Raw genomic sequence first — 12,465 nt, forward strand, 5'->3', positions numbered from 1 at the left:
GGCCAAGACTTTGCATTTTATTTAGCATTTATTTTTACATTATATTTAGATATTTAGCAGGCGAATATATTATTACTGCACTGTTACGGAAATAGGACCGGTCTATAAATACTATGCGAAAGAAAGAAAGAGTCACACATTCTTTGTCTTATTTTTTCTTTTCTATATCTTAGTAGTTCAACGCAAGCACATAAATCTGGTGAAGTTTATATTAAAATATCTATAACTTAATGGAAATTTTACATATTAAAAGCAATAACCTTTTTTTTATATCAGGTTTTGATGCACAGCATCGTATCAACTTTCGATCAAAATGTCTACGCCAGGATCTGCAGGCTCGGTCACTACGAAAAACAGCGTATCGATCGTTGTATTGTGAATCCCGTAAAAAAAAACCACATTGAATCCTACGTCCATTACTAGCGTTAAGCATTGCCTCAGATGCCGATCCCACGGGACGAAACTATATTTCTCTATGTTTTAAGCTTAGGTTCCCATATGTGTCTTGAAGTGTAGTAGTTAAATAGGTTACTACCCCACCATCACGAGGACTCAACCTTCTATTATCCCCTAGTATCACAAATGCTAACTTTTACTTACGTCTCTGCAGATGGCTATAATATCAGCATCACGAACAGACGTTTAGGGAGATGCAGGCGTTTTTCTTAGAAATTTCGAATACTTACGAGTAATACTTTCAGTGTACTGGTTCGGGCTAATAAAGCTAAATCGCAAAACGTCGGAAGACAGAGGCGAACTTAGGTAACGAAAAAAGGGACGCGTACATGCAACTAATCGAGGCCGCAATATGGGAGATACACGTCAAACACGAGTAAAAACCAAACTTGAAGAACTGGCGCTGTTGAAGAAAGAAGGCAAAACTGCCGGAGAAGAGCAAAAGGCTTCTTCGGAAGAGTTGGGAGATTGAGAGAACTTGAGCTGTGAAATGCAAGGAATGGAATTTGCGTTTCAAATAATAGGTCTCGCACCAATAAGTCTCGCAAAAGACCTCATGAGGAATAGGTGCAGTATAACGGTTCCTGAAATGGTGACCACTATCGGCACCAACAAAACGAGTACTGTGGTGGATACACGGAGCACTATAGCTAAATGTAGCGAATACAGTTCACGGTCAGAGCCTGAATTGCCTGTTAGCACCAGGATCGAAGAGACGGTCAGTCTGACGTCGCTTGCGTTACGCATCCAACCGATTACGTCCGTCTGATGCCACGCATCCACATTTGTCGCTTGAACAGGCCTTTGTAGAGCGTCATTTGATGATTTTTTTGCGCATACTGATAAATATATATATATATATATATAATTGTTTATAAACATGCTTGTTCGAGCTGCCATTCGCTTCGAGATTTCTTTCAATCCTTTCCCTGGGACCGAAGTCACGTAATTTTGCCTATTCTTTTTCCTTTCCTAATATTCTCTTCAGATAGCGAATTTTCGAACGAATTGTCTGCGAATAACGTGGTACTGACGCGTCTGTGTTACAGTTACCAATATACTGTACATGATATACTTCATTGTATATTGTTAAATTGTCTACAAACTCTGCCGTCGAGAATAGTTTCAATGATCAGAGGTCCAATGTTGACCTAGTGACGTATCGGTTCGTCGTCAAGATACAAATACTGTTTCGGCCAATGGTGTATTATTTTTGGCGGCTTTGTCATAGTTTATAAAGTGTCCCACTCTATTATCTTTGCAACAATTCCGTACACACGAAAGAGATGCAATGAACCAATCTCACTTCATTAGTTTATACTCTATGAGTACCCATAGGTAGCCTTAGCCAAAACAGATGCATCCTTTTGGCTAATCAACAGTTTCCTTTTTGAGTGGATTCTGCAAAAGCAGCCTTTTTGTCGCCAATGAATCAAACGCGCTTACAAGGATCCTGCTCAGAGTTATCTGGGAGAACACGTCAGCGGAACGGTCTCCTCGGACTTGGGTCTCCGTCTAACGGTATTTTCCTAACTTTGACGACATAGGCAGAACGTGAGATTGTAATAAATTATGCGATGTTGTCGCTAATGCCAGTATCGTTATATGTGAATTTTGAGCCCTTTTCATGAGCTGTTGACATTTTGAGTAGTTTTTTTTTTTTTTTTTTTTTTTTTTCGCTGTGAACCTTTCGCTTAGTTTTTTTCTAAATTCTGAAACAATATGAAGATAAATAGTAACGTAAGCCGTCGACTGCCGGTTCTATGGGATTTCGTTCCATGTGAACACATTAAACAAGAGTTTAGTTTCAGCCATATACGGAAAGCAAGCATGCTGCCTGCGTCACGATAGCTATGGAGAACGTTTGTGTTTTGTATTGTTACCGCTTTAAAACGAATACTCTTTTTACTCATTTAATATTGTCGCTGTTGACTGGTGTTTGTATTAACCCATTTTTCATAGGTCCCACAAAAAAATTTTCATTTGCACTTTAAATGAAAGTAGTAGGTAATTAAGCTTAACCTATCTGGTATATTAGATATAGAGAATATCTCATTGGCATTATCTTGTCGTAGATGGGATGCTACAACATTTGTTGAACTTTAGCGAATTCTAGCTCAACACATATTAAACTATACGATACCATATTGGTATAATAGCCACGAGATGGAATTAGCATGTTTTTTTTTTGGAAGATCATTGCAGCTCGTTTTTTGCCTCATTTGCCAGGCTTTCCACGGAGTTGATTTAACACAGTCGGTGTGAAGAAAATCACGATTTGGATATAGAGCGGCAGCTGCCCCGTCGCAGTCGCTTCTTTCCCGCTATGGGCACTTGGATTTCAGTACTTATTCTGCGGTACTGTGGGGGTTTATCCACCAAAGACAAAAACTTTCCTTCGTAGCCTCCCCATGGGAGACGAGACACTCGGGACCTCTATTGTGATCCCAGACTTTTTCCGCTCGTACGTCCTATGACGCGGCATTCATTGCGAGCATTTCGATCAACCTTGAAAACTTTTGCTTAAAGAGAAAGCCAACTCTAACAAAATGACGCGCCTAGGCTTGTGTGTAACCTAGGTACGTTTCCAGGTAACATGAACATGCATAAGGTTTGATTAAATACGTACCGATTGTTATATTATTATGTGTTTGCATTAAAAAATGAAGATACATTGAGAAGCAACAAGTGTTAGCCCAACGGAATTGACCCGACGGGAAATATCTGTTTTATTATTTAGCACAAAGCATAGAAACGCCTAGTGGAAAATAACACTGGACATGACGCTTGTAGCGTATTGACCATAAAATAGGTAATTAATAAGCAGGGAATCGATAAACGTCATGATTAAATTAGGTTATCACCGTATAGATCCAGTAAACGAATTGTAATACGCTGAGAGGCTCAATAGTAAACAGAGGGAGTTAATATGTGTAGCGCTTTCTGTGTTGCCCCTGGTCGATCGCTTGGCCTCGTTTTACCGCCCAATAAAAGTCGTTCTCATATAAAATGGTCCCGTTGTTGAAATCAATGCGGTATTTCAAAATTACTTTTAGCATATGGAAGAATTTACCAGTATTTATGCATTCTAGCATCTGTAAAATACTAAAACGAAAAAACCTAATATTCTAGAAAATTGTACGGTTTCTTTTAGCAGGGAAACAGTTCGCTTACTCTATTAATGGAAAGTAAAATGTTGAAAAAGAGTGACCGAGATATCTAGTGTCAATGTAGAATAATGCGTCAGGACATTGTACGGTAAGTCTTCAGATTGTTAGCACTATTCAGGGGGGTTCCTGGTGGTACAAAATGGTGTTTATCACAACCTTTTGAACCATGAAGTTCATATTTTTTTCTAAAGTTGATTAAATAATTCATCCTTGACTCTTATCCTGTACCTGATCCACGGGGAGTTTTTTCGATTTGAAAGAGATTCATCATTAATGATACTGTCTTGCTTTCTATAATTATGGACTAAATGGTATTTTCACGTATTTTCCTTATCCGTGCGCTACCATTGTTATAGCCATATATATATATATATATATATATATATATATATATATATATATATATATATATATACATATAGAAATTTACAGCTAGTCTTGTCTTATGTAATGCGATGTGGCTATTATCACCGTAAATTCGTATTAATCTTATCGCCGTAGTTTCTTTTTCCCTGCTGCTCACCCACATTACCAGCCGCTGTTATTATCTCTTTTTGTAGTTATAGTATCAAAAAGGTGATCTTCAATTGCCTCCTACATTTCTGTTATATAACTACATGATAATGCTAAGATTTTTTCATGTCCTGTTATTACTACCGCCTAAAAGTTCGTTGTTATTACTATGGTGGCTCACTTTATCCGCCACCATTATCATTGTTACTATTACTGCCGATATTGGCGCTATCGCTGTCGTTTTGACCCACATTTTAAACACAAACAACAATATAGCTACAGCAGCGACACCAAACCAGTCGTTCTCGTGCTGCTGAAGACAAAAAAAAAACGTTGCTTTCATAATACAAGTGTAAACCATGCCCACCAGTGTACCCAATAATACGGACCTAGTATTGATAATATTGTTGTTTTTGCAGTTGTTGTTGTTGTTGCGCTTATTTTATTGGCGTCTAACATAACGGCGATCTGACGTAACGGAAAGCCATTCACTTCTATACCACACCAACGAGATGCGCGAAGCGAACGAACTATTGTACAATACGAATTTGCATTCGACCTTGATATCTTTTCTGCTTACGCTTTTCCTTCCAGCGGCTTTAGAGACGTCGATAGTCATAGCAGCAGCTGCAGCTGTTACAAGTAATGGCAATGGTCTTTTTGTGACGAGCCGCAAGAGCGATTTTTCGTTTTGAAAATCGCCATCATGGTGATCGTTGTCGTCGTCGTCGTCGTCGTCGTTCAAGGCTCTATGGCCTGATCAGCTGCCCTTGTCTGTCATTCGTCGTGGCATGGTGGCGGATTTGCTTAGTGTCCTGCCGTGCCAACTACCCCTACCATACCATCAGTTTAGTCCAAGTCACACGGACCGGCAGTAGTAAACGTTACCACAGATAATAATAACAATGGTAACATCGCTGGGAGAAAACCACCTACCACGTTTTCGTGCAGCGTTTCGTGTTTCGTACGAAAGTAACTTAGTGTTTCGTTTCGTTGGCCGAGTGGCGATGTTGAAGCTTTCATCGTAATCGTAGCCAATGCTGGCCGCGCCGTTATGATGTTGGTAATTGATCGGTGCGCAGTAGCACTGGGGCATGATCAGTCATGTCAGAAAATGCGACAAGCCCAATGCGTTCCGGTTGCCCTTAGTAATAAGAGCTCGCTAAGAGGATTCGTTGTTTGTCACTTTTGCTAAAAAAAAGACTACGAGGAATAAGAAGGTCAACTTCACGAGGCCACCGGAGTCAGTCATCGCTATACCAAATAACGACAACAAGTTTGGGTTTCGGTTAATGATTGACATAAATGACAATTTTCCTGATGGTGACATCCCGAATCGCAACTGCGTTTAGGTAATAAAAAAAGTGGCGGAGAAAGACTCATAGGCTGTTTGTTGTTTACCTTGACGGTAAAATAATTAGCTTGACAGTAAAAGGAGGGAAATAGCATAACGATTATAAAGCAATTAATTTGGGAAATTTAATTAAGCTATATTATGACCTTAAGGAATACTGATTTTGATTTGTGACGGTTATATACAGTATTGCTTCACAATATTGTATAATATAAGACGCATTACTGTCGAATCATTCAAAAGAGCCTACCCGAAAGTAACAGGCGGTGTTATTGTCTCAAGGTTCCACACCTAAAAACAGCGATTAATAGTGATTCGAAGTTGACCTTAAGTTGAAGTTTAAGAAGTAACATTTCTCATTCAAATTAGCTCCTCAACACCCCTCAAGACATTGTTACGTTTAAGTTACCTGTTTGCATACGTCCTAAATGACGCCGTTGTCTAATCTAAAATTGTACAATGAATATCACACATTGATATTTTTGTATTACAAAATACAAGCATATCTTTTATTAAGAGGCTAGATAGTATAACGCCTGTAATGCTTTGGTTGCCAGAAGCGATGCGCCAGTATATGTATATATACACACATACACTTCCTAGCGTATCTCCAAATCCCCAAATGAAAAACTGAACGACATGAATCTATGACTTCCCTGCCGGCCCTTTAAGACATTAAAATAACAACAACATTATATTCGAATGAACAATGATCAAAGAATAACGAAGATGATAATTTCAAAGGAACCCGTAACTTAGACATGGTAATAGCATGAGTTTGTATCATGATAGTGTTTCCAACTGCGGCAACTGGAGAGTCCACTTACACCGTGAAATCATAAAGAGTACTCTATGGCGTCCAGGACAAAATTGGCGCTTTAGATTTTGTATAACCTACTTCAAACGTGCATTCCTTCATTCGGTCCTGTTTGAGCTCGGTACATTCACACCGCACCTATGGCAGATATCATACCTCGTGGGCGCTCGTTTCTACACGGAATTGATCAGTTCTGTAGTACAACGGGAGTCGATATATCGTAGAGACGTTGCTATGTTTTTCCATTTCAGCATCTGCAGGCCTGCAGCAGATGCAGGACGCTATAAATGGTTTATTAGGCAAGTATGTCTCTGCGCGAATCGCGTCAATCAATCCAGCTTAATCGACAGTATTCGGTAATAAAACGCTTGCTTCCTGCGGGCCTTTAGTAAGTCACACGAGCTCATTACGTTAAACGTTTTTATGATGCTTCTACTTGTGCGTTTTATCATAGAACTCAGATTAGGTCCTTATTGTTTGAAGTTTAATCGGACAGGTGGCAACGTAATGATGGCTGAGTGAGCGCCACAAGGGACCCAACTAAATTTAAGAAAATTATATTATATTTAGTCACGATGCGGTTATATTATGGTCGCTGCGACATGTTTTGACCATATTCCAGTGGTCACTTCTATTTGCACACTAGGTACATGTAAGGATTTCACTTTATCTACAATGCATTTACATATATAAATTATCATTATATAATATAATGCATAATTATACATATAGAGACGAACGACGAAAATTATTATTTTTTTGATGCTATATGATATTTTTTAATGCTTGTTGATAGCATCGTATAGAACTATATTAGTTTTACTTGAAAAATTAATGGATTTTTATAGAGGTAAGTTAAAAATTGCGTTGATTAACTTGATAAGCATAATTCTTTTATAACTTTTATCTCTGAACACATACTAATCGCATCAGTTTCGATGTGACGCAAACCGAATAGCGGAATTTTCTAATTTTTGAGATTCTGGCTATAAAACTCCCTCACGTTCCTGTCACCTCTGTTTATGTCCTTGTATTTTGAAATCGTTTCCACATAATTAATGTCCAGATAAGATTTACTGAAAAACCAACTACGAATATTAGACATAACTGGAACATCGACTTCAACGTGAGATAGCTGCGCAACCTCACCAGATTCAAGCAGCGCTTACAAAAAAAGAGCTAGTATAAATTTTCCCCTAGAATTTTTCGCGAAAATTTTCAAAAACTGTGCTACTCATAATGCTAGTGATATAATAATAATAATGGTCTAGAGTGCGCGTACACGTTTAGCTCAATATGCCGTCCTTCGACAGCTCAGTGTAATGACACGATATATTGATGCTTTATTAGATTCACCTTCGTTCACCTCTTACCTGCAATGTCAACCGTCCTGGTTATTCCGTTCTATTCTATACGTAGCCAATACTACACATTGACACTGGAACTGCGTTAGTTTCCCTAGAAATGATTGCTTTGATACTTCATCAAGTTCTTCTCTATCTTCACTACGAACGCGTTTAACTTGATTGAGCACAAACTTTTTTCCTTAGCAAACTCTAGCAACTATATCCACAAGTTGAACCTAACCCCACGATACCAGTCAACACTTACAATATCATCGCGCTGATCATTTTTCTATGGTTCCCCTTTTTTTGCTCTACAATTGCGCGCCAATAAGCTTTACTAAAAACGCAACATGTATCGAACAAACCCGCGCATTACCAAAATTGCAATCTCCTCATCAGGTTTTGCCTTTGTAATCCGGTCAACTTTGGAGCAGGAGCAAAAAACGCTTAACGACTTTTTTAACTTCAGCCCCCGCCTTGGGTATACAAATACAAGAATTCGCTTGAGGAACTGGGCACATAAACACTACTTTTTTTTTCAGTCTCAATTAGATGAAACCGAGCGTTTTTCTTGCCATTCGATTGATCTTTCCTTCCATGCGCACCATGTGTCAGATACACTGCCTTGCACTGACAAATTCAGGTAAAAGCTTCAAATCAAAGCGTAATGTCTGCGGTGTCGTCGTTCTTGGCTTCTACAGAAACGCATAGAATCATATGGAAAGAACCCGGTGAACAAGGGTCTTTTTATGCCAACTTGTCAATTGGTAAGCCAGTATTCTCAATTAGTATAGTTTTTTTTTTTTTTTTTTTTTTTTTTCTATACCGATTGAATTAGAATGGCATTAGCTGATTTTTGTTGTTACTTGTTAAGCAACAAGGGGTTCGGTAACAAATCAGCTGTTTGTATTGTTGCTAGCGGCTGTGTGCGCGATTGGACTGACCCATCAGCAGCGACAGTATGTGCATGGGGTTTTTGGCATGCTGTACACGCTGCTCTGGACCTGTGCGAGGAGGTGATCAAGCTCCTGCTGAGATTGATGTTCACTTTCTTATAAAACGCAACAGAATACGAAGCTCAGGGGCTACAGCAACAAACAGATACCCACAAGTATCAGGCAGAGATGTGGTGGCGAGCGTAACTTGCCGTCATTCTAGCCAAGTTCAGTATTAGCGTCAGCACCGGCATTAAAAAGCACTATACAGATATATTATTGGCCACAATATCAAATAGGAGGGGTCGTGGGAATCCGTCCAATCACCTGGTTCTGTCGTCTAGGTGGGCTTTCTCTCGCGCCCCAGCTATCTCTGTATCTATCTGTGCGCCGATTGCCGCGCGTTGACGTTGAATGTTGAAGTTGTCTCCTAAAGGGAAAGAGCAAGACGGCGGGGATTTGTCGACCCTGTGGCTGGCGCCGGCAGTCAAAAAAAGTAGCGCTTATTTCTATGGTCAGCACGACTGTTGCTTCGGCTACTTCTAACTGACGATACGGTTACGGTGAGTTTTTTTAGCCGGTTGTCTTATTTAATGCTTAATTTTTGCGTGAGGAAAACGATACTGAAGTTCGGCTGTACGTATGTTTAATCACATACTGATCTAGCAATTTACAGCGCAGTCAGCGACTTTGTCAGCGAAATTCTGAGTACGCATATAGGATTGTTATTCAAGAAACCGCAAAATAGTAATTTGAAATTTCGTTTTACAGCTAGCCGAACGAATCGGCAACGAAACTCAGAAGGAGCCACGTTCGCTCTGGCGAACTGGTAGCGAGTGCCATTCAGGTTCGGTTCTAAATCGACACGATATTTTAGTAATTTCAATAGGCGCGTTCCATATCGCTTGCGATGGCCTTCGCTCGATTCTGACGACGCCGTCGTATGCTGTGCTAACATGTGACGGCAACGACTACCGTACGTAGGTTTCGTTCAGTGGTCATCAAGTGCTTCGCTCTTTCGGTGACGGTGTAGACGTTGTCCGCGATTCCCTATCGCTAGTACGCTTCCGTTCGTAGTTTCTCGACGCTATCCATGTCCACTTTCGCGTATTTGGCTCCTCAATGACCGGCCTTGCAAATGTTACCGTCGTTTTGTCGCGGCGTCTGGATTAATTGGTTTCGAAGTAAAGCGACGCTCGGTGGCGAGGGAGGACGATAACTACAATTTTGAGTACGCTATTTACCCCCTATGAATTAAGGCGCTAGATTGGCTAATTCGGACGAACGTTTGGCACAATGCGCGCATTGTGGTAAAATAGACGCTCATTATCTTAGCTACGAGAACGTTGAAGTGTGCGGTAAGCTAGAGTTGAAATAGTTCAGTATGGCTAATCAATAGGGATTAGCTTATAAAGATAGATAAGAGCCGGTAAATGGGCTTCACAGGGCGGCTACGTGTATCCGTATAGGGTCAGATTAAAAGAATAGCGTAAATGTATTCAAGTGAAGAACCGTTTCCCACCAGATAATTTTCTCGTTTCTAATTGCTTCGAATGAGGTTACTTTGAGAAAGGCCTTAATCTGTATTGACCTTAAATTGACCGCCATCATGCTAATGCTAAAAATAATCGAGATGTGTGTTCTTGGTAAAAGTTGTTACGATATATATTGAAATTTGAATGGTTGCATTTAGTAAAAAAATCATGGGCGAAGGTCCATTTGACCGCGTCGCTTCTGCACGGGTGAGACCTATTAAGTACAAAGGGGTAACACATCTTGAGTATGAGAATCTGCCGTCCTCGATAACTTGGCAGCTTGGCAACTTGGTAACTATGGTAATTATGCATTTCAAATATAGCTAATTCATGCAAGGTACGCACATGCGCGCATATATAGCATTCCATGAGAAACGCAAATCTTCATTTTAGTCTGTACACGGAGAGGAGAGAAAATTGTCTATATAAAACTTCCCACCAGAAGCCTTTCCGGATTACATTGTCGAAAACAACGAAGGGCAGCGATAAGAACAACAGGACTCATTCGCTTAAAAAAGAGGCGATTAAATTATTTAATCTTTAATAACTCAATCCGACTGGGCGAACGAGACGAGTCAGGGTTTTAAATTAGGCTCATGTATAAAAGAAAAATTAATTGCAATGGATTTTCCTAACCTATATCACAAAATTTAGATCGGGTCACCATTTTTATCGCGGGGAATAGGAGCAATTACTTCGTGCCAGGAGTAAATGTACAGTAACTTATTTTATGAATATCTTTAATTTCATTTTTTTAGTACGCACTATATCCTTCACTTAAGCTTATTGTTTATCTTCTCGACTTCGGCCATTTCAACACAAATTATAGTAAATTTGCTCATTCGATTGCTTAAACACAGATCCAAATATTTAGAAACGTGGTTAAAGTTTAGAATATGATGATAAATAAGCATTTATGTACTATTCGAAATTACTAAAGTACACGGGCTATTACCTCAGCGTCGGTATAATTTTTTTGAGCCACTTGCGGAGTGGACTTGAGTTGTACTTCGATGTGTCGTTTTGTTACCGATGAGGTTATCAGACGTAATAACAGCATGTAATTTTTGTTAAAAGAAAAACATCGATGTGTAAGTTTTTTTAATGATAAATAAATAAAAATGAATAGCGTTTTTTTTGTAACGAAGCACTTAAAGTGGGTTTAATTTAGTTCCAAGGTTTCCTACTGATATAATTGTGAGGATAGTCTCTCCGTCAAAAAACGGTTGGACCCATTTGTAAAGTATACAGCTCCATAGCTATATGCGATCGACTGTATCATTTGAGATCGTCGGCGTGTAACGTATGCTACGTTTTCTAAGTCTAGAATGAAGATACAAAGTAAAGTTGGCCCCTCATAGAATTAACATGCACCACTTCCGCTAAAGCTATTAGCTATTACCATGGAAAAGCCTATTTTCGAGATAAAGACATATTCCAGAAACTAACTACCTGTCAATACCAACAAAAATTACTGCCTTTATTAGAATTGGCTACCGTTTGACGTACTAATATATATATATATATATTTGTAGATAAATGCAAATCGTAGCACTCAACAAGCTTTCAAGATTGAATTGTTTAAGCTTCAGTGTATCATTATTTTCATGTAGCAGTATAGTTATATATCTAAGAAGGATAATCGAACTCGAAAGCTAGTAATGGTCGCATGGTAAGTTAATGGTAATACGTGGAATAATCAACACGAGTGTAGCCTTCCATTTTGGCACGGGTATGAATATACGTTCGAATATAACAAGCCGATCGATACGGTAAAACTTCAAATTCAAAACGACAGGAACAACGGTATATTGTACATGCGTTCTATAATAAGACAACGGTAGAGTTGAGGTTTAAACAGTTTCCAGCATATCTATGATAAGACGCTTTTTTTTTTTTTTTTTTTTTTTTTTTACTGTCCGAGTGTCTAAGATCATGCTTCTTCCCAATAGGATGCACTAACTTTCAGGTATTAATTCCTCAACGGACGCGCATGTCGAGTTTCCATGGTACGATCGAGTTTCCGAAACTCACCTTCTGACAAACGGTGTTAGAATTGAAACAAAGAGTGTTTAAGCTGATCTGGCATATAGTTCTTAATCAAAACCCGACGTCCTTGCCACTGGCGTTCTTCAAGAAGGGTTGAAGCGCCGCCCTAAAGTTGCAACAGTCTGTACAAACCATGCTCATAGGTAATTTCATCTGAAACGATCCAGTCTTCTTCTAAAAAACTCACCTACGTTTGAAAAAGAAAAACAATCATACTAACGCGTTCTTAGTGAGAATGTTAGAGAATGCGTTCATCTAAATACAAGAATATTGTCTACCAGTATAATGAA

The 12,465-nt window shown here is 39.2% G+C and overlaps 1 protein-coding gene across 8 annotated transcripts in view; it reads right to left on the reverse strand.

The window, feature by feature from the left end:
* Positions 1-9,718, reverse strand: part of LOC111253904 (alkaline phosphatase-like) — a 51,704-nt gene extending 41,986 nt beyond the window's left edge. For 4 of the 8 annotated variants that reach the window (XM_022814111.2, XM_086974436.1, XM_022814107.2 and 1 more), the window contains exon 1: positions 7,684-9,715. Coding sequence is in view for 1 of the 8 variants with exons in the window: in XM_022814110.2 (XP_022669845.1) it covers positions 8,033-8,052 (20 nt within the window). In the remaining 7 variants the exon portion in view is untranslated. Of the gene's footprint in view, positions 1-7,683 lie in introns of all 8 variants that reach the window. The other 4 variants (XM_086974438.1, XM_086974434.1, XM_022814118.2 and 1 more) reach the window with 3 other exon arrangements.
* Positions 9,719-12,465: the final 2,747 nt, after the last annotated feature.

This window comes from Varroa destructor, unplaced genomic scaffold (assembly GCF_002443255.2).
Source record: "Varroa destructor unplaced genomic scaffold, Vdes_3.0 BEIS01000007.1, whole genome shotgun sequence".
NCBI classification, from domain to species: Eukaryota; Metazoa; Arthropoda; class Arachnida; order Mesostigmata; family Varroidae; genus Varroa; species Varroa destructor.